Genomic DNA, 23,737 nt, shown 5'->3' on the forward strand with positions numbered 1-23,737 from the left:
TTGTAAAAATGTGAAATTGATCAAATATGTCAAAATATGTCTTATCAAGTTAGTCTATTTCGGCTGACTTTCATCAGATATGTAAAGGTCTCACCCCAGTATTCGATCCGATGCCAAATAAAAAATATGTTATAACATAAAGTCGCGGTCAGGGGCATGATGCTGATCACATCACTCACCCTCACTCACGACCGGATCAAGAAAGTGTGGGGCGTTACCCCCACACCCCCTATACGCCTTCATGGCGGGGTGCTAAGCACAGGGGAACACTTTACCTTCTTTACCTTTACCCGGGCCCTAGTTATCTATAATGAAAATAGTTATACCACTCAGCTAAGAAGCCAGTATAAAACTATATTTACTTTGGACATCCAGGGAAAGGTGTTCTCTGATGATCTTCTGCAGTCTGAATATCTGATGGAGTTGCCTTTTCATTTGTCTTCACCATACTTTCCTCTGCTTTTGGTGCTTTTCCTTCATTCTTACCACCTTTTTCCTCTTTTGCTCCTTTCCCTCCAGTTTTCGAGCCTTTGCCTTCGGGTTTAGCTTTCTCGTCTGATTTCTCTGTGCTTGCTCCTTCTTGTTCAGGTTTCACTTCAGAAACAGCTTCCATTTTAACAGGTAAAACTGTTTCTTTTCTCTGCTTTTCAGTGTCTGCAATTATAAAGGAGTAGGTGAAACAGAAATAATAAAGGCTATGGTTGAGTAGTAACTGACACACTGGAAAGTATTGGTTCTAATTTTACCATTGATGCTAATACACTGGTCAAAAAAATTAGGGGAGCAAGCAAGAAATCCCAAAACCAAAGTTGGTAAGTCAAAAGTACAAATGTATTTTGATTAGGTGAGTGTGTCCTCAACCAGTACAATACATGTCTATTGAGTCATTAGCACAACAGAGTTCTAGGGGTGATTTCTGCAAGGTACTGCACAAAATCAGGAGAACAGCAAGGTGATAAGACAACAGAAATGGACAGATACGCAACGGATCTATACCTCTAATAAGGCGTGTGGTCGCCATGAACTGCTATGACGGCTGCACATCTGTTTTGCATGGAACCAATAAGGTTATCAACGACAGCCTGCGGGATATTCACCCATTCCTCCAGAAGGGCCATTTCCAACTGTTGCAGAGTTGTAGGTGGCGCTGGCCGAGCAGCAATGCGTCCTCCGAGTGTGTCCCACACATGTTCAATGGGATTCAAGTCTGGGGAGGACGCTGGCCATACCATTCGTTCGATACCCTCATCCCGTAGCATGGCGTCAACCAGACGTGCTCGGTGAGGTTGGGCATTATCGTCCACAAAAATGAAACGATCACCGATATCTGCAGCCATTGGGACAACATGAGGCCTGAGGATCTCATCCTGGTACCGTAAGGCTGTCAAAGTACCGTTCCGGATAATGTGCAGGGGGGTACGTCGACCAACACTGATCCCTGCCCATACCATTAAGCCACCGCCAGCATACTGAGACACTTTGAGCACATATGCGGGATAATTGCGAGTCCCACGTTCCCTCCAGATGAGAATGTGTCGATTATCTGACTGGAGACTGAAACGCGACTCATCCGAGAAGAGAACTGAACTCCACTCTCCATGTCCCCACTCACGATGTTCCACAGCCCACTGTCTGTGGGCCCTACGGTGTTGGGCATTCAGAGAGACACACACCATTGGTCTTCTTGCATAAAGACCCCTTTCCCGCAGGCGATTTCGTACAGTTTGGCCCGAGACTCTTCGTCCTTTTGCCAAAACAAGACCATGTTGCAAGTCAGTTGCAGTTTGCTGCCTATTCCTGCGAGCCGACAATGCTAAGTACCGGTCTTCCCTAACTGTTGTTGACCGTGGGCGACCTTGCCCAGGCCTCCTTCGTACTGTACCTGTCTGGTGAAATCGTGTCCACAACCTGGAAATGACCCTGCGTGACACACCAAGGGCTGCAGCCACCTCACGTTGTGTTTGCCCTGCTTCCATCCTCCCAATGGCTCTCCATGCGCTAGATTCCCCTAAATCGTGTTCTTCTGCCATCGTTCCTATTCAACACTACTCAACTGAATCCCACCTGCCCTTACGGTCTGCCAGCACCAAACAACCGGTGTTCCCAAGTGACCTCATGATTGCTCCTCATATCACAAATTCTGCCACATGCCTTATGGTGTCACTAGAGAGCTCTTCATGCTGATGATTCATCACAGATGAATTGTACTGGTTGAGGACACACTCACTTCATCAACATACATTGCTACTTTTGACTTTCCAACTTTGGTTTTGGGATTTCTTGCTTGCTCCCCTAATTGTTTTGACCAGTGTAGATAATTATCCAGAGAACTTATAGTATCTCCTGGGATCTGCAAAATGCTATATGATACTTTTCGGGAGTCGATCTTTGAAATTATGCAAGATACTTAATTTTAGGGATAAACAGATATAATCTGATTTGATGTAGTCTCTTTTACATCACTTTTCTACCCCTTTTGGCTAATTGTTACGAAGGGGGTGATACAATGATTGATTGATTGACATAGTTTATTTTACTTCGCATTTTGTGCCTCTTGGCTAATTTGCGAAGATGGGGATGAGTGATGAAATGATGAAATTGATGAATGGACATTCACAAACAACCAAGCCCAAGCGGGATTCGAACCCGGGACCCTTGGCATCGCAGCACGATGTGCTAACCACTTGGCCACAGGGTCTGGCAGGTGATGCAATGAGTTAGATCGAGGGACAAATCCAGCATACTAATTAGAAAGCAACAAAATGGCATTATATTACAGGGTATTTACGTAAACATTACACGGATAAATATATCGACAATCATGGTGCTATCTTTTGTGTTTTAGAGCCCATTTTGAATGACAATTCAGGATAAATTGCATATAATAACAAAATGTGCATATATTGTAACATTTGTTTGATTTCCTTTGCATATTTCAGAAAAATAAAATATCAAGTGTTACAAATATATTGATAAGGTCATACTTACAAGACAGTGCTCATGAATTAACACTTTTCTTATTAAATTTAACCTTTCATGGAATTCACATATTGATGCAAATAATACCAGTAAGTGTTCAGTGTTTCTGTTTTAGTTATTTAACATCCACTTTCCGCCCCTGGGTTAATCTCAAATATCAGGATGACTAATGGAACAAATATAATGATACACCCAGGCCAAGCCTGGTTCTAACGTGGGACCTCTGTCCTTATAGTGCATTATGCTGACCACTCTGGCATGACTCGAGGTGAGGTGTTTTCGTTCGGTTCAGACGTGTTATCTCGAGGCTCCCGTGCTCAGTGAAGCGTGAAGTGTGCGAAGATGGGAAATTCCTTAGAGCAGTGGCGTTGTGCGATCGGTGCTTGGAATGCATCGGCCAGGAAGTTGCCAGTGACAAAAGTGGAAGCAAAAACTGTTCTCAATCTAAGCGGCTTGTTCTTCCTGGGATTGGTGATCGTAATGACATTGATTATTTCGGGTGTGGAACAGAATCCCGGTCCATACACTACTGACGATATTATCGAAAAGTTGCAATCGATTGACGGAAAACTTGACAATATGGCTCGAACAACATCAAATGTACAAGATGACGTAAGGTCGTTAACAATGGAACTACGAGAATTAAAGGTAGAAAACGCCATGTTAAAGGAAAAACTTCAGTTTTGTGAGTACAAATTAGATGATCTCGAAAACCGATCGAGGAGAGAGAATTTGATATTTAGAGGGTTCAACGAAATGCAAGGTGAAACGTGGGAATGCTTGGAATGTCTAGTGCGGGATGCTTTGTGGGACCTATTGGAAATAGACACCGGTGATTTCGACATAGATAGAGCTCACAGGCTAGGGACTGGGTCTAAGAGACCAATAATAGTTAAATTTTCTAACTATAAACTCAAGCAGTTGATTCTTGCAAGGGCTCGCTTATTTAGAGGAACAGGAATTAGTGTGCAAGAGGATTTTTCAAGGGGCGTGCGCGAAGCCCGGAGAGAATTGGCAAACTATTTGCAACAGGCAAGAGAACAGAACCTATATGCAGTCATGAGGTTTGATAAGTTGGTGATAGAAGGCAGATCGTACACTTTAAGTTATTTGAGTGAAAATGGACTTCCGTGTGCAGCGAGTGACGTAATAAGTGAAAGTGTTGCCAATTCTCAAACTTCAAATCATTTAGTTAATGACAAGTGTGTCATCTCTCCTAGTGCTGGTCGAGAAACTGAACATCTCCGCACCCAGCCCCTTCTCCCCGTTGAATCACCTACAGAACCAGCATCATCATCACAGAACTTTGCAGATCAGCATCCACCCCCTTCCCCCCAAAAAGCTCAAACCAAGAATAGGAAATCATACAGTGAAGCAACAAGGAAACTAGACGCACCACAATCAGCGATGCAGAACGGCACCCGCAGGTATGCAGCAGGAATCGAGGACAGAAGAGTGTTCAATCCTCCCCCTCCCTCGACGAGTCACAATAACTTACCCCCGAGGCACAATAGAAGATTTCCCTCCGCGTACCAGGCTAGAGGTCAGCAAACCTGGTGACAAAAGAGATCTCACCAAAAATAACAGCCAAGTAAGTACAGGCAACTCCAAATGTATTTCAGAAGAACTTGACACTTCGTTGTTTCAATTATGTTACCAAAATGTTAGGGGTCTTCGAACCAAAACAAGAGAATTTTACACGAATGTCCTATGTAATAACTTTAGTGCAATAATGATAACTGAAAGTTGGTTAGCAGATTCCCACGAGAATAGTGAATTTTTTGATGAAAGATATGTTGTATATAGGGGGGACCGAAGCAAAAAAAGTGTCTGGTAAAACAATGGGTGGTGGTGTAATCATTGCAGTGAAATCAAATGTTAAGAGTGCATTAATAGATTCGCCGTGTTTACATCCGAATATAGACTGCATTTTGATTAAACTATGGTTAAATGGACTAGGAACTGTATATATTTGCGTTGTGTACATAGCACCTGGTAGTAACAAAGACACATACACTTTATTCTTTAGGTTCATAGAAAAGCACTGTCAACCTGGTGACGCTAAACTACTGATAGGTGGGGACTTTAATCTGACAGATATAACTGGTAGCAATTACAATCCAACTAGTTCATCAGCAACAACGTATTTCGATTTAAACAACTTTATTAATGTATATCAACTAAAAAGCTTGAACGACATTAAAAATAGCAATGGGAAAACACTCGATTTGTTTTTGATAAATGGGCAGGGAATAACAGTAACACGAAACACACAGCCGCTAGTTCCTGAAGACACACACCATCCCTCGTTGCTAGTAGATATTAATTATGTCAAAGAAACCCGCGACAAAACTTGTCATAAGCTACAGTACAACTTTAGTAAAGCCGACTTTCCATCCATCTATCACAAGCTACTTAACACGAACTGGGATGTATTGAAAACAAAGAATGACGTTGATCAAGCTACATACGTGTTTTATGAAATTATATATAAAATATTCGATGAATGTATCCCCTTAAAGAAAAGCCGCAAAAGACAGTACCCGTGTTGGTTTACGAGCAGCATTATTAAAAATATAAATAGGAAACATTATCACCACAAGAAGTGGAAAAAACAGGCGGGAGACTTTCGATACCACTACAATAAATTTAGCGAATTTCGAACAATAGTTAGTAAGGAAATTATTGATGCATACAACAGTTATGTTGCCAATTCGGAAATAAATATTGCAAAAGATAGCACCCAGTTTTGGTTGTTTGTTACAAATAAATGCAGGAAAAGTAACAAAGATCCTGTACTGTTCCAAGATAAAGTGTTGTCAGACCGACTATCAGTAGTCGAAGCTTTTGCACAGCATTTTCAGTCGGTGTATAAAAAAGATCCCCCTAGATATGACATGAAAGTATTGCCTAACCATAAACAATATGAAACTTTGGATAATCTTAATATTACAGAGATACGAATTGAGGACGTAGAAAAAGCAATTAAAAACTTAAAACCTAAGAAATCAGCCGGACCGGACAAGATACCGCCCTATGTAGTCAAAGGTTGCAGTAATATATTGAAATACCCGTTATATCTCATTTTCAATTTAATTCTTGCAAAATACAAATTTCCTGAAAAATGGAAAGCCACGGCAATTTGTCCACTTCCCAAAAGTAATAACACTAATGACGTACAAAACTACCGACCAATAAGTATCTTATCAGCCCCAGCAAAAATATTCGAAAAAATCATGCACCGTTACATATTTACCCACGTAAAACCTGTAATATCATCGTTTCAGCATGACTTTGTACCACGTAGATCGGTGTTGACCAATCTCTCCGATATTACCAATTTTATTAGTTCAACATTGGACGAAGGAGGTCAGGTTGACGTAATATATACTGACTTTTGCAAAGCGTTCGACTTGGTTAACCACGATATTCTATTAAGTAAATTAGCATGCTTCAATATTTCTGAACCATTGCGTCAACTGTTCGCTTCCTATTTGCAGAACCGTATGCAGTACGTAACGTATAAAGGCCACACATCCGACGAGATAAGAGTCACCTCAGGAGTACCTCAGGGGTCTAACCTTCGGCCACTTCTTTTCACATTACTTATTAATGATTTGCCGGATTCATTTGAAAACTCACACAAATTGCTGTTTGCAGATGACCTGAAATTTTACAGGAAAATAAGCAAACAAGATGACAGTGTGCAACTTCAAAATGATGTTACAAAGTTAGAAATGTGGACAAAAATCAATGATTTAACACTAAATATCAGTAAATGTCATTATGTAACATATACTCGAAAGAAAAACCCAGTTGAATTTCAGTATCAAATATGCAACAATACTCTAGGAAGAAATTTTACAGTCAAGGATTTAGAGGTTATTTTTGATTCAAATCTTACTTTTAATAAACACGTAGAACAAATAATTAGTGAAGCGTTCAAGAACCTTGGGTTTATTCTTAGAATGGGGAGGGATTTCAAGAGTATAGAGACACTAAAAGTTTTGTATTATTCATATGTAAGACCCAAACTCGAATATGTATCTGTTATATGGAATACAGACACAGCAAAGTACAGTGTAGCAATTGAAAGAGTCCAATCGAGATTTCTTAGATTTTTAAAATACAAATTTCAGAAAGTTTACCCCACATTTGAACACTACGACAACCTAATATATGAATGTCGGTTTACAAAGCTGTGTCACAGAAGAAGGTTACATGAAATAGTATTCTTGTGGAAATTGTTAAATCACGAAATAGATGCTGAACATCTACTCTGCCAGATTAATTTTCGAATCCCGTCGTCGAAAACTAGACTAAAGAATGAAGTTTTTCTTATAAAAAAGGCTAGATCCGAAATTAAAAAGAAATCTCCATTGTGGAGAATGTGCACCAGTTACAATAACTTGCTAATCAAGAATAACACCATTGACATCTTTTCTATGAACCTAAGGGACTTCAGTAAAGCCACTATTAACACAATGGCCTAAGCTTAAACACATAAGTTCGTATTTAAATTGTGTGATAAAGTGTATATATATATAAAAATATTTTTAATATTTTATATATATATATATATATATATATGTATGAATCAAATAAGGTAAAAGGAAACACTCACCGGACAGTAGGAAAATTCAAAATTTTCGCTAATTTATAGCATCATCGGTGTGAGAAGAAACAGAAGACGGAACCGGAAGTTGGGGTCCTGCAGAGTTGCCAGGTCCCCATTGAAGAAGAAGCGGTGCGTAGAACGAAAAAAACACTGTTTCGTCACCAGGCTCGTCGTAAACTGTGAGTGTGTAGGATGAGTTGGGAGGGAGGGTGGGAGGGTGGGTGAGGGTTGGGCATTACTGGGTGGCCTTGTTCAGGCCAGGTGGAGTGGTTGCACTCATGGCCGATATATAGGCCCTCTCCCATCTTTTGCGAACAGTGGTGTTGGCTGGTTGGGGTAGGAGGTGGATGATCGCTACCCGGAAGCAGTCGTTGAAACTGATGTTGTGGTGGTTGGTGTGGACGGCGACAGTGAAGTCCAGGTTGTGGGTGGAGGAGCGGTGGTTATTGATGCAGAGGTTGGGGGCCGTTGATGTTTCCCCCAGGTAAAAATCACCACAGATGTTGCAGGTGAGGATGTAGATAAGGTTTGAGGCATGGAAGGTCCCTTTGGGATGGAGGGTAAATTTGCCAGTGGCCGTGTGCACCTGGAGGGTGTGAGAAGTGATGAGGATGGGACAGGTCTTGCACCTGGGTCGGTTGCATTTATGGGCAGGGGGGTGTTGGATGTGTGGTGAAGGAGTGTTGTGGACCAGGATGTTTTGGAGGTTAGGGGGGCGTTTGAAAACCACCCTGGGTTTGTCGGGAAATATGTTTTTGGTTTCGGGATCACTGTGGAGGATTGGGAGAAGAGAGTGCAGTGTGTGCCTGATTTTGTTGAGGTGGGGATGATATTGGGTGATGAGTGCAGGTGGGTTGGTGGCAGCAGGTTTCTTGGTGTGTGTATGTGTATATATGTATGTCTATATATGTATATATATACATATATATGTATGTATGTATATACATATATATGTATATATATTTATATATAATTTCTATCTCTATATTACAGAAATATATGTAATTGTAATGACTATGTATCCTTCATATGGGCTCTGTAATTAGGTATGTACCTGTTGAGTTCAATAAATAAATAAATAAATAAATAAATAAATTAACATGCAGAGGAAAATGTTATGTCTGAAAGAAAGTTTTAAATAGAGAACTATGAATCTTTTCGTGCAAGCTACTATAAAGAGAACACAAACAAAAGAACCTTCAGCCACAAGCCTCTATGCACCTTTCCCTCAATTCATTCAACTCGGGCCATAAGGAAGCCTGCTCCACTCTACCCCTCCCCTCCACATGTGATTACGATTCACAGGAGACGAGGCTCTTCGCAGGTCCTTTTGCCTGTGGTACAAGCCTATATATTGGATTAAGGTTTTATCATTACCTAAAATGAAAGGCACTGACGGGATAGGCTTCGGCTCAATTCCTTCACCTTCTCTTTGCATCTGGATGAGACACGTCAGAGGAATACCTGCAATGATGAAATAATTTTCAGCACAACAATCAAGGTGGGTTATAACTAAAGAAATGGACTTCCTAGCAATGTGGAAGAAGATACCCAATAAATGATCTCTCTCATGGTTTCAAACAATAGTAATCAAATATAACTTGGGCACACATGTCCTGGTTCAGTGAATACACAGGCAGATCCAGAAACTTTCTGAATGGGATGACCACAAGATATGTTGTAAGCATACATATATGTACGTGTGTGTGTGTGTCTGTCTCTTTGTGTGTATGCACCTACATATTTGGGGAAGGATATTGTACACACATTCCTTCCGTATTTTGCGGATAAACTTTCAATTTTTGTTATTGTATTCACTCGTGTATAATGCTCACTTTTTTCCAAAATATTTAACCATAAAAACAGTGGGACGTATTATGCACAGAATAATTTGGACAGCCAACATTAAAACCACACATTTTCCCACTATGTCACTGTGTATAACACATATATATCAACAGGCACAAATACAAATTACCAAGTTGGATTTCTATAGTAATAATATTTTTTTAAAAAAACACTATAAAAGTGATTGTCATTGTACACACAAGATGACGTTCTCATCTTTTCCCACAGAGCAACAGGTGACTCAATGAATAGGTATGATGTCATTTGCTGTTAATCAAATAGTAACAGCTTTATGACCTAGAACTGAGAAAGCCATTTCTTGAACCTCAATTATACTGCACAATATATAGGACATATAAATGTTTGTTGTTTTTTTATACATGCATAAATACGGTAATATGTAAATATTTATTGGAACTAAACACACTCATCTGTCACAGTTTCACAATTAAATATTCATAATTTCACAATTAAAATTAGAAAATAAGTATAGTCATTTAACCACAAAATGCATTCTTCATGTAATGTTTAAACTCAACCTGTGGCGGAACACCTCGTGAGGGCCAGGTCCTACCTACGGAAACCAAAAAAAACAGTACTTACCCACATCAATCAAAGCTGCTAGGAGACTGGGATCATAGAAACCTGTGATTAGAATGTAAAGCTGTGTACCAACCGGAGCATCATCTGCAAATGCATTTATTCTGTTATTATACCTTCGATAAACTCACAAAATTAAACTTAATCAAAATTACTGTACCTACTGACAAGACTGAACAATCTTCACAGAAGAAACTTAACTGTGCAGTGACATAAGCACTGTTTCATTGGCTCGTGAAAAACTAGATGCACAGAAATCTGCAGATAACAGATGATTTTGGTGTTTCATTAATACTTTTTACGTGGGAGGTAAATAAAAATCTTTGTAAACAATGATCTATTTGATTGATCATTCAACAATATTTCACATGAAAGGATGCACTAAAACTCCTCAGTGTTCAAAATGTTATTCAGCTATACATCTCAATTACTTACTGATCTTTCACTTTTAGTGTATAAATTGACATTGGTAGATTTAAGGGGAGGGGTATGGCAGCATGTACCCCTCCCAAAGGCATGCTTAAACGTTATAAAATGAATATATATATATATATATATATATATATATATATATATATATATAAATCAAATAAGGTAAAAGGAAACACTCACCGGACAGTAGGAAAATTCAAAATTTTCGCTAATTTATAGCATCATAAATTAGCAAAAATTTTGAATTTTCCTACTGTCCGGTGAGTGTTTCCTTTTACCTTATTTGATTTTTACTTAGCCCTTTTGGCCCTCCTTGCTTTTATCCATTATATATATATATATATATATATATATATATATATATATATATATATATATAACATATCCCAACAAACAAAAAATGTTAAAGCAATCCTTTTTCAGAGAGTAAAGGTATAAAACAAAGTCTAACACAAATACATCACTCGAGGCTAGTTTTAAAAGACACTTGAACAAGAATACACTGGAAATTGAATCCGGGACTTGGTTAAAATGCAATAACATTAAATGATGGAGCATTTCAGGTCAAATATTTGTGACAGTTTCTCAGTTAGCCAAAAATGGAAGAAAAGCGAACTAAAATAAAGTATATCAATTAATCACGTTTCGTCTGAGGAAATTAATTCTCAAGCTTATCCTGTTCTGTATTCATCGTAGTACAAACAACATAGAACTATGTACTTCTATTTCACAATATTCTACTAATTCTATCACCATTTAATCAAAGGGTCCTGGATTCAATTCCTGGTGAGGTACATTGTACATTGGCTTGGATTCCTCTATGAAGATCCAATTCCAATTAAATCTATTCGACCAAATTGGACCTAAATTGAACCTTTGTAATGGTCTTGATTTGAATGTGATATATATATATATATAAAACGTTGTTTTGAATATCTAGAAAATCTGCACATTATATTTCCAATGTACATGTTATATATTTAGAGTATATTCTCTGTCCCTCGTAGGGAAAAAATTGCAGATGTAAATTGATGTATGGTGAAATGCCAGTGCCTAAATTATGTAACATATTTATGGACATCAGATCACTTACCACATATGCAGAAAGTGAGATTGGAGGGTAGTATCTGAAGGTGGACGAGACTGAATTTCCCTTCTAATTACTGCATCCCCACTTCTTGATCATCTCTTGATGAATATTTTATGTATAATACATAATAGTGTATTCCCTCTCCCAGCTGGGAAATGTTTCAAATAGCAAACTAGTGATTGGTAAGAAGGAAATACTATGTTTTCGAATGTTAGTTTTAATTTTGTCCCATTCAAATATATTTTGCAATCTTATGATAAACTTACATGTCACAACTGATAATGAAATTTCATTATAGTTCAAGCTTCTGAAAGTTGAATCTGCTAAATCATTCACACATGTTTCATATACAGAAAAATACATTAAACCTCCATTAAATACTTCAATAGAGCTAATAAGAAAATGTCTCACAGCAATAATGGTGAAAAACTTAAAAGTGAGAGTTGGCAATTCTGCTCTTATGTTACACCAAAATTAAGATATCAATGATTTATTCCTATTATGTAGCTTCACTTAAGTGCATGCATCTCATTCCCACAGTGGTGAAGATCAGTGATTTCAGGGGGGACACTCACAAAGCAACCCCATACCCAGGCCAGGATTCAAACCCAAAACTTTCAGTGGCATTATTGAGGCCAGCTGCTCACCGGATCCAGCACGATGGGACATGATGCAACACGAAGAGTCACAAAGTGACACGAGACAAGTAATTTTGTTTGTTACCTGCAATGTGATGGCAGGTTTCATCCATGTACTCAATAGGTCTAGGTCTCTCCTTTATAATTTGGAAAGCAGGTAACGATGCATTACAAGTATAACAGTTTACAGCAGAATCAGTGCATCAATGTGCATGTAGATTTGATGTATCAGTTTATATGTTGTGAAATGAATATATTTCTAGCAAATAATTGGTTAGAAAATATGATATTAACCATTTGATCTAAGATTCACTGACCATTTTTTTTTTTAAATTGCTGCCTTCAAGTTGTCTCAGTTTCCAGCCTGTGATTAGATGTTTGTGGCTGAAGTGAATGGATTGGCACATATGCAAATCATTTTGTCGCAAGCTTCTCCACGTGAGACCAAATTACACATGCCTTCATGTCACATTGTTGTTGATTTGGTGTTTTAAGTCCACTTTATGCACAGTAAGGCTAACCGGGACTGGACCTACAGCTTAAAGTGGGATCCGAACCACTTGTGCCTCCACCGGGTATCGAACCTGGGACCCCTTGATTGCAAGGCGATGACGCTACCACTGCGCCATCAGGGAGGCCCCTCATGTCACGTTGTGTTGGATCTGGTGTGCAGCTGGCCTCAGTCTACAACTGAACATGTTCGGTCACTGAGGCAGCTGCTTCCTTCATGAGTGTTCTACCATTGATTCCACCTAAACACCATTCACCCTCATCAGTAGAGGCACATATTTTTGGTAAATAAAAAAGCAAAATTTCGGTACAAAAACAGAGTCAATTTTCAAAAGCGGTAAATAATATAACATTTCGGTGTTGTAGCAGTGTATAATCACATCAAAAGTGCTATAGGCTATAAAATGACATTTTGGTTTTAACTTTGATTTAACTAAATTTGATTTAAAAACTGTGCTTATTACACAAAGCAAACTTATCCCTTCTAATAGCATATTTATGTAGTTACCAGAGTATTAAGTTCATTCTTGTGTAAAGGGTCCATTTTTGCTTCTCAAATATTTACAGCAGAATTAATCAATTTTCCGTGAATTGCACAACTCACAGGATACTTCAGACTTCAGAAGTGTCGTGTCAGTATATCAATGGTAAATTTCGTGTTTAAGAGTATATTTCGCATTTGCAGTTCCTTTTGCATTATTTCGTGACAAAACAGGGTAGGAAAATGCACCTCACACCTTTCAGAAACATGAAAAATGAACATTATAGCATGTTATTTCATATTTCGGGTTTTCGTCAAAAACGAAATTTGCATGCCTCTACTCATCAGTGTGATGAGCCCAAAGTGGCGTAAAATAAGAAAAAATACTGAATGCCAAATGCATCTAAGCAGCCACTGGCAACAGGATATTCAGCATACACAATAAAGCTCACCTACAAATTTTTTATCCTTCCATTCTTCTCCTCGTCTTCTTAACTTTGTGTTTTTCTTTGCTTCATGAGATCCCTGGGTAGGGGACCCTTTCTTGCTTTTATCGTCTTTTGCATCTTTCTTGCCTTTGCCTTTGGCAGCCTTTGAAGGGCTCTCTACCTTCGACACAGCCTCATCAGCTTCTTTTTGTGCCTATAGAGCAGTTGTAGCATGCAATAGATTAATAACAACCCAATCACTTTTAAAAAAATGAAACAGGTTCCTATACTCATACAGAATACTGCAAATGGATTGCATAAATCTTGGGAGACTCTTGACTACAAACTAGGGATAGACATAAATGAAATTTTAGCCGATACCAATAACCAATCTGATATAAAATTGCAATTGATTCTTGAAGAATCTGAATGGATTGACCTCCTTAATAAATGTATGTTACAAGGTGACTGCAATGCAAAACAAGCTGCATATTTAGACATTTTTTTCAAAATTATAACTCCATTAAGCCTTGTTTCCATGATTATGAAAAACTAAATATGCTGACCAAGGCAGTAATTTATTTTATTAAAAACATAAACTAACGTAACGTTTCAACCTTCTAGCAAGGTCTTCTTCAGACTCTGTATCAAGTACAAAAGTTTTTTTTCAAAAGTAGGGCATGGAGATTATCCATAAAATTTTAACAAAATTGCAGAATATTGACCTAAATTATAATTATAAAATCTTTATAGATAAACTGGATAAGTAAAAATATCGGCAATCTTACCGATAAAAACTGATATGCCTACAAATTGGGCGATACTGATCGAGTATCAATTAATCTGTCACATCCCTACTACAAACAACAAAATAAGTATGGCATTAAAACTGTGTGATATGGTGGTAAGAACCAACAAGTAACAATAAAAAAAAAACAAGTGTAGGAAAAACAGTGACCATGGACACTTGACTTGACCTCAAATTGCACACACTCGAGTACACACTTTCTTATCCGGTCTAGAAAAAGCATTTGTGTGCGAGTAATAAACAGACCTGAACCATTGTGCAATGTGCCTCCACTGGGTATCAAAAGTGGGACCCCATGATTACAAGGCAACAATGATACTACTACACCATTGTGGAGGCCGTAAAAAGTACCATGACACCTAGTCAACAGCCTAGTGCAACTACTGCACCTGGGTATCCGAAAATAATTTTAAAAAAGAAACACTCATTACATTTATCCAGACTGTTAACAAACAATGACCCCAGGTGTGAGCATGTGTAAAGGGGGTTCTTACACTGAGGTAACCATTTTTTTCTATCTTGAGCCTGTGTAAGCTTATGGGGTAGGGTGACCATAATATTTTGTCCCAAAAACGGGACATTCCAAGGAGATCAGCTCCCCCCCCCCTCTCTTTCCTGAAAAATCGGTTAAGCCTAATTCTAAAATTATTGATGTTATTAACGTATTCTTATTATTTATTAAAGGATGGACCACATAAAATGATACATCATAAACAAATGAAATATGATCTCCCCTTGTCAAAAAGGTATTAATTACTATAATCTCGGTATGACTTGCATAGTGTTTCCAGTCCCTCCCGATCAACCTTTGATGCTAGTTATACACTAAAGTTGAGTAATGCAAGAAGTATTTAGCAGAAGAACCAATCTTCTTGGGAGCAGCTTTATTCTTCATCAACCGTTTAGAAATCTCCTCGTCCCACATATCAGACACACAACTTACATTTTTCTTTTGAGTTTGTGTCAAGCCACAAGAACTTTAAATTATATTGACAATTCAGTAATTAAAGTGCATGCTTATTCACTGCTCTATAAGTAACGGAAGAAATACAAAACAATGCATCCTTTTTCTAGCATGAAACGTCTCTCGAATTTAGACTTGGTTTTCAAGATAACTCCTACACTTGTATAAAAAGGGACAAATAGTGGCTTGTAATAATATGGACGGCTGTCCCAGTCAAAACGGACGTATGGTCACCCTATTATGGGGTAATTCTGGCCTAGTGCACTGTGTAGCATGTTGCATAACATTCAGTGCAAAAAAAAATGCATCCATATTTTTCTAGTGCCATATCACTTGGATGCCAGGCAACAGGCACGTTGCTTGTCACTCTCTAACATGAATGGACTTACAGGTAATTTTGAAATAAAGCAATTACAATCAATTACCACGCATAACTTCTACCTGCAACTTTTATCTTCTATCATCTATACATTTGTGTATATTGAAACATTACCTTTACCATCTCTGCAATCTCAATGTCTTTTCTTTTCAAGCACAATATCCTGAACTTGATATAACAAGCAAGTAATTCAGCGCTTGGCTTCATTCCAGCACTCAGAAGAGATTCTATCTCTGAACACACTTCATAGAATGCAGGTGGGTTTGCAGGCTTCTTCCCCTTTGCAAATTCTTCTACATACTATGAAGGAAAATCATGAAAATATAAGTTTTTATTACCATGTTTACTCACGGACCCTGAACCCTGGAATGTAATCATGCACCTGAATTATGAAGGAAGGAAACTGAGATGAAATTCTCTTAATCAGTTCCATAACCAGTCTGGTATGTGACAGAACTTTTCTGCCATGAATTTTAATACGTATATACATTGCTGCATTTCACTAATTCATCTTAATGGAAACAGGTTTCTTATGAATTAGAATTCTCAGAATTCAGTTGAAGGCAATGGTGGGGATGAAAACTATTAATTTTCAGAGAGACACGTAACTCACAAATAAACCAGAACAGACTTTAATGAATCATGAGGTACTCAAGTAAATACTAGAGCTGAGATGATGCCGATGTATCGGTATCGGAAAGCATCAGTTGGAATTCATCTACAGATACCAGCCGATACTTTACTGGCATTTTGGTCTTTCACGGGGTCTGCAAATATGCGGTGTGACATTTTCGAAGAGTCAAATTATCATAGAAATTATGCAAAATTCAAAGTCTTTTAATGTTACACAAATTTTGCACGAAAAACTATTTTTTTGATTACATAACATCTATTTTAATATTCTGATGTAATTCTTGAATATTCTAAGACAAATTTCTTGGTAAATTGATTCATATAATTGGAGAAAAATATTTACACAACAATATTAATCAATATTTTGAACAAATTTTAACTATTGCAATTCTCAAGTATCGGTATCGGTGGGAATCGTTAAGAGTATCGGTATTGGTATCGGCTCAGCCCTAGTAAATACAGTATATTAGTGCTTTTCCCAGAACATCTCTCTCAGGAATAAACATAGAATGAGAGAGTACACAGAATTTTGAACTTGGTTCCTCAGATAAATGGATACAAACAATAAAAAGATCCATACCAATAACTTACATCCATCTGTTATAAAATTGCAAATTGTAGACATAAAATGTAAAAATTGCAAAAAAAAGAAACCATCTATTTCGACATGTCTTTTACCCATGAAGTTTGAAGTCAATGCACATAAAGGCTAATCAGATCTGGGCCTACAGTTTAAAGTGGGATCCAAACCATTAAATGCCTCCAATGGGTATTGAACACACAACCCCTTGATTCCAAGGTTTGTAGACTGGGCCTACAGTTTAAAGTGGGATCTGAACCACTGTGGCATGTGTGCCTCCACCAGGTATTGAACCCAGGACCCCTTGAATTCAAGATGACAGCATTACCACTATGTTATCAGGGAAGGCTATATATGTAATATACTTGGTAAACTTACCTGCAACATGCCATTCAATGAGATGCATTTAACCGAACGTCGAAGTTCAATATTCACAGAGTCTATGAAGTAGTTGGTAACAGACACATGTTCTTCTAAACTCTCCACCAGAAATGCCACGATGCATGACCAAGAATCCTGCAAGGAGTTCAAGTGCTATTTTTAAAATAAACCAAACATTTTCAATTTGCTTGTTAAAAAGAAATGTGTGTATGAAATACCAAATTTCATTTAATCATAAATGCATTATAATAATAACCTGTGGTGCAACAGCACTTGAGGGCCAAGGCCTAACTAATGACGACCAGCCTCACTCCCACATGCCTCAGCAGAGGTGGGCGAAAATCCAACCAGTTATGGGGCAACATGTAGTCAGCATGATGACCCCTTGGTCATCATTGTAGGTTTTCATGACCAGGTTACATGACTCACATGTAGCTCCCAAATTTTCTCACGATGGTGTGTGGCCACCAGTCCCATACATTGGCCTAAATCTCAGGAGGAAAGCTGTTATGCCCCCCCCCCCCCCAGGTAATTCTAACCAGTGTGCATCCCTTAGCATGAACCCAAAGCCTGACACCTTAGACTGCATGGTTAGTGCAATGGTAGTGAAGTGGGTGCCCAAGAAGTGAGCATTTGTGCTGTTTTGTTCATACAACACAATGACTGCATTCGACAGGCAGAGCTGTTCATTAATTTCTTACTCAATGCGTAACAATACATCCTCAATAGTGTGGTGTCACATGGCGTTTGACTTGCAGTCATAAACCTAGATATGCGACTGCCAACACTCCAGGAATGGCAGGAAGTCTCCTGGAATCGAACTCATTCTCCATGTCTCCAAGACAAACTTAATTATCTCCCCTTAATAACGAGATTTAGTAATATTATATTTTGTATTATTTTCTTTTCATGGCATTTCATTTTGAAGTACTATTACGGTTTCAGAAGAGTCTGTGTATCTGTACATTAAATTTGTTTGGTTTACTTACAAATAATGGTTGCTACGTTGTTTTGATCAAGTTGACTCAAAGAAGCAAGACAACAAACAGATAACAGCTGATATTCAAGACAATAATCTTCCAGAATATTTTAATCTAAAGGGTTTAGAGGCTGTAAATGCTATTGTTTAAAGTTGACAAGCCTACTACGTAAAAGCCTTTGAGAAGGAACAGAAGTATTACAGAAACCTACTTCTCCATGTCAAGAATGTTTAAATGTAACAATCACTGGCCAATAATGGAAAACATAAATTCCATTATCATGCATGCCTTCCATGTTTGGTACAAGGTCCAGTAGCCCACCCTGTGCCTGCCTAAGAAAGTTGAATATCTACAATAAGATCAAGCTCAACAAGCAGTCTACAATTTTAAACCATCGTGAGGATTAAAAGTGCTGTAGAATACTGGAAACTATTCTGGAAGTAAGTTTGAAACTTTGAAAAAACTAATTAGCACAGTTAGTTACCTGAGTAATTATGATTTGAGATGTAGCTTGCACGAGCACGCATTCTTAGCTTCTGGTCAACTAGGACACAAGTTTTTGCAGATTTTTGCATGTAGACCAGATATTATGTAATCAGGTGTTAAAGCACTTAGAGACGTTATTTTAATGCCAAGAGCCCTAAACCTGACCCACCTAACTTAACATAGGGTGACCAGACGTCCTGATTTTCGCAAGACAAGTCCTTTTTTTTTTTAGGGCTGCGATGATACTTCGAAAAACCAAATACGTCCTATTTTTCAACAACGTCCTGCAAAACATCCAGACGAATTGTTTACCTCTGTGGAACTGTTAATGCCCTTTAAATTAACAGTATTGTTACTTTGCAAAGAAATACTTGTAGATCTAAAAATTTTCATGCTCATTTCGTTCGCAACATTAATCTTGCTGTAAAGCTTATATTTACTGCTTAGAAGCAGATATTGCATGCAGCCTGTTGATGATACGATACGCAAGGCACCAAGTGATGATAAAAAAAAGGTAAAGTGCTCCCCTGTGCATAGCACCATGCCCTGAAGGCCTGTAGGGGGTGTGGGGGAAACGCCCCACACTTTCTTGATCCGGTCGTGAGTGGGGGTGATGTGATCAGCATCATGCCCCTGACCACCTTTACCCCCCAGGGTTTCCCCCAGGTACCCACGTTATTCGATGCTGGGTGAGCACTGCTTCCATCGTTAGAAAATTCCCGGATTTGAACCGGCCGGGGATCGAACCCGGGACCTTTAGCATGGTAGTCAGACGCGTTACCGACTGAGCCGCAAGTATATGCAGGTGAGCTTTGAAAATTGCAAATAACCCATTTCCGGAGATTTGCATGTTTGATTCATTGATGAGATGATTACTACAGCTCTGGCAAGAGACAAATATATTCTCAGTAGTGATTAATATTATTTCACAATGTATGGATGTTTTATGGTAAGAAAGTAAGGAAACACAGAAAAAAAAACCAGTAAGAATGAGAGAGATAGCTAGGTTAATCTGTAAAATTAAAAAGATAACTTAGAGAAGGAACAAAAAAGAGAAATGAAAAGAGGAATTATATAAGAAGGGAAGACATCCGTGGCAGAGTGGTTGAATGCTAGGATGCCAGGGATCAAATCCCAGCCTGGGTATGGATGTTCTATGTGAGTGTCCATTCATGAATTTAATCATATCATCGTCATATTCATTGATGCAATTATCCAAAAGTGAGACGCGACGTTAAATAAATAAAAAAAAGAATTAAGAAGAAAACAGATTAAAGAGTACTGTGTAATATTTCAGGAGACATGTAAGCACCATGACTGTTCCTTTGCCAAAGAGGCGAGGGGTTTACATTTGGCCCTATGCTCTTTTACATATAGCTGCAATCCCCCCACCCTCCTGAATGCATCCATGAATGTCCTGTTTTTCGTTTCAGAAAATCTGGTCCGCCTAACCCAACAACGAAATGATTTAGTGATATTTTATTAATGCTAAGAGCCCCCTAACAATGAAATCATTTAGCAACAAAATACCCCTTCGCACCACATGCACGTGAAGTAGATGGCAGCATCAGTCTGTAGCCAAGATGACAGTAAACGAATGGCTGCTCACAAACAAATCATCACACAGGAGTATACACAAGGAAAAAATTGTCCCCCAGAAAACGCGCTGTAAGTAATCACTAACACTCCAAAGTATGTGTTCTTCAAGCATAATTGAAAATCAAACCTATGCACCACGATAAATTCGGAATTAAACAATCGGTACCCATTTCTTCAAAACATTGATTATGAAGGATGAACATAAATGTGAAAATAACAATCTGAAAAATACCAAGTAAGTGAAACAATTCATTCATTAATCATTCTCTGTAACAATCATAATATCATCACTTAGTATAAAAATTAGCTCCTTATCTAAGGTTACAATCTATAATAATTTAAACAAAAATCTTCAAAATAACTTTACCAAACTTGGTACTACTTCAGTTTAGTCAAAACACCTATAACTCACTTATTTCGTCCTTATGAATTTCTCACAAAAATAATGTCTATTTTTCATGTTACGAGTAATTATTGTTGTTAGTTTTCTTCGCTTGCGTGACACACAATATGGCGCGAGTGTCCTGGATCATCACGCGTCGTGCTTGTGTTTTGTCGATTTGGAGTGGTTTTTGCAGTGTTTCCAACTTTCGAAACAAAAAAAAATTCCTACTAATACCTAAAATTTGGGGTTGTATAACCATTCACGAATAGCCACCACGAACCATTCACGGTAAGGTAAGGTAAGGTTAGGTTAGGTTAGGTTACATTAGGAAAACATAGTTAAAATTTGGGGTCTTAACAGAAAAATGGCCCACAAACCATTCACAGAAGGTTAGGTTAGGCAAACAGTTAAAATTTGGGGTCGTATTTGGTTTTTCATCTTCTTGCAAAACAACGGCGTGGTTGGAAACACTGACAGGGGGTTATGTCATGAAACGAATGGAACATCCACTTGACGTACAGGAAGCAACTGCAATTGCGATATTTTTATACATAAAAACATCAATTACCGCTAAAAAAGATGAAATGATGACAGAAAATGCATTCGGGAACATCAACAATGCTACAGACAGTGATTCGCCTAAGTAGTTTCTTCTGTAAAAATTAAGAAATCAGTTTTGACTAAACGAAAGTGTTACCCAAAATGTAGACAAGAATGAGTAGGAGAAATGCAAATGTAGTGACCCTTCCCCTTTTTTTTCTGTGTGGCAACTGTACAACAAAAATTTGATGTCAAGGCCTGTTCGAGTCGGTGTTAAAACGTAAGGTAACATTATAGTATAGGGGTGATGGATTTCTTCAAATTTACAGGAGAAAGTACTTACGGAAATCATTTTCTGTAGCATTGTGGAAGTTCGTGAATGTAGTTTTGATCCATTTTAATGCGAATACATGTTGTTTTCTGCGAAAATCTCTGTCAGACACGCTGTTTCTGCTGCCGCCATTTGCTTTCTGCACGAGAGCACAATGTTCCTTGTGTCAGATGATGTAACCCCGAGGTCAGTGTTTCAAACTTGCCGTGTTTTCATTAGAACACGACGTGTCGAGTATTTTTTATTTTTTTTTACTATGCTTGCCTAACCTAACCTTACAGAAAATGTTTTTTGGGGCTAACGTGAATAGTTTTTGGGAGCTGAAGTAAATGGTTTTTGGGGCTAAAGTCAATGGTTTTTGGGGCTAATGTGAATGGTTTTTGGGGATAACGTCAATGGTTTGTGGGGCTAACGTCAATGGTTTGCGAGGTATTAGCATAATTTCAAATCCGGGCACGAAAGTAGGAATTTTCCGGTGCATAAATCGACTAAACACTCTCACAACGCGCCCTAAACCAGTACGCTATCGCCCGCCATAATGTTTTACAGAATCGAAATAACAAGTAACAGTAAGTACTCGTAAATGTAAGAAATAGACATTATCTTAGTTAGAAATGCACTATTTCACCTTAGGAAATGTTCCGCATTCCAAAATAGTACGTTAGCAATGTAAAAAAGTGCGAAATATATGATTTATAAGTGTCACCCCCATACTATAATAGTACCAATCGTAATGCAATACTAAACCCTACCTCATTGATTAATGCAGCCTTTAGCCCTTGTTCCCAAATTTTAAATTGAGATCCAACAACCTCCTCTTCAACCTTTTCAGTTGGAGGTTTCTTTTTTGGACCCATTTGGTAAATCAGATACACACTTAAAAGAGAGAAAAAAAATTATCAATTATGTTCCAATAGAGAAATATGAAGATGAACTGAACAGCCCGCTAATTATAGACAAATAAACTATCCGCTCAGTGTTGCCACAATCTGTAAGCACAATTTCCCTTTTCAAGGGGTAAAATTTCCCTTTTTCGCCCATTTTTCCCCTTCATCTAAAGAATTATTATTATTATTATTATTATTATTAATAATAATAATTAAATATTATCGTTGACGTATGTTAATCAATTTAACTTTTAAATGCTACGACGCCAGGGCTACCGGGTTCGAATCCCGGCCTGGGTATGGTTGTTTGTGAGTGTCCATTCATAAATTTCATCATATCATTACTCATCCCCATCTTTACAATTAGCCAAAAGTGGCAGAAAAGCGAAATAAACCAAATCAATAAACAATAAAATCAATAACTTATGAATGTTTTTTTGGAAGATTTAATTTTTTTTCTAAACCAAGCTAATTTTTTTGTTTTGAGATGAAAGCTAAAACTATGTTATAGTTGGCAACTGAAGATTTTCATCAGTAAAAAGCAAAACACACAAACAGAGATTGGATTTAGGGAGGCCAATGCCCCTTGTCTTCATCACACCATCAGAGGAAAATTAAAAATATTCTACACAAAATGCTGTTCTAGTAAGGCGCACATATGAAGAGTTTGTGTGGAAAATCACATTTTTGCCTCCCCATAAAATTGTTAAGTTCGGCGCATGGATATACGCGTTTTATTAAAAAGGATACATAGTACATACCTGAGCAAATGTTCTATTCTGGTAAATTTCACATATTAGGTGGAAACTTCTAAAACAGCAAGTTTTTTATTAAAATTTAATCCATTGTTGGTCACTTCTTGCCACTCTGCACGGAATTTTTAAACTTGTTTCCGCGGTGTTTTTTCATCTTCCGATAATTCTCCACGACGTTTTCTAATATATTCTGGAGCTGCAGATAGTTTCCTTTGCTTCCCTTGTTCTCCCGGGCACAGCCTTCCACCAAACACTCGCACATGATGAATAACCCACCCAACCAGTGTCCAATGAAGACTGACGTAAAGATAGGTTTGCGACAAAGATAACTTTATGGTTTGCACGTGTAGTGTTTCAGGTAAAATTCAGAGAACCGGGGAAAGCTTAAATAAACAATACCCTCAG

At 38.0% G+C, this 23,737-nt stretch overlaps 1 protein-coding gene across 2 annotated transcripts in view; it reads right to left on the reverse strand.

The window, feature by feature from the left end:
* LOC146000434 (uncharacterized) overlaps positions 1-22,616 on the reverse strand; it is a 127,885-nt gene extending 105,269 nt beyond the window's left edge. Inside the window, exons 1-7 of one of the 2 annotated variants that reach the window (XM_083138056.1) lie at positions 22,443-22,616; positions 17,367-17,504; positions 15,890-16,075; positions 13,649-13,838; positions 10,049-10,132; positions 8,975-9,061; positions 363-654 (exon numbers count right to left, since the gene is read on the reverse strand). In XM_083138056.1, coding sequence (XP_082994182.1) covers positions 363-654; positions 8,975-9,061; positions 10,049-10,132; positions 13,649-13,838; positions 15,890-16,075; positions 17,367-17,504; positions 22,443-22,547 — 1,082 coding nt within the window. In that variant the 5' untranslated portion in view covers positions 22,548-22,616. The remainder of the gene's footprint in view (positions 1-362; positions 655-8,974; positions 9,062-10,048; positions 10,133-13,648; positions 13,839-15,889; positions 16,076-17,366; positions 17,505-22,442) is intronic. The other variant, XM_083138057.1, reaches the window with a different exon arrangement.
* Positions 22,617-23,737: the final 1,121 nt, after the last annotated feature.

The sequence above is a fragment of the Lepisma saccharinum genome, chromosome 16 (assembly GCF_977018435.1).
Source record: "Lepisma saccharinum chromosome 16, izLepSacc3.1, whole genome shotgun sequence".
Taxonomy (NCBI): domain Eukaryota; kingdom Metazoa; phylum Arthropoda; class Insecta; order Zygentoma; family Lepismatidae; genus Lepisma; species Lepisma saccharinum.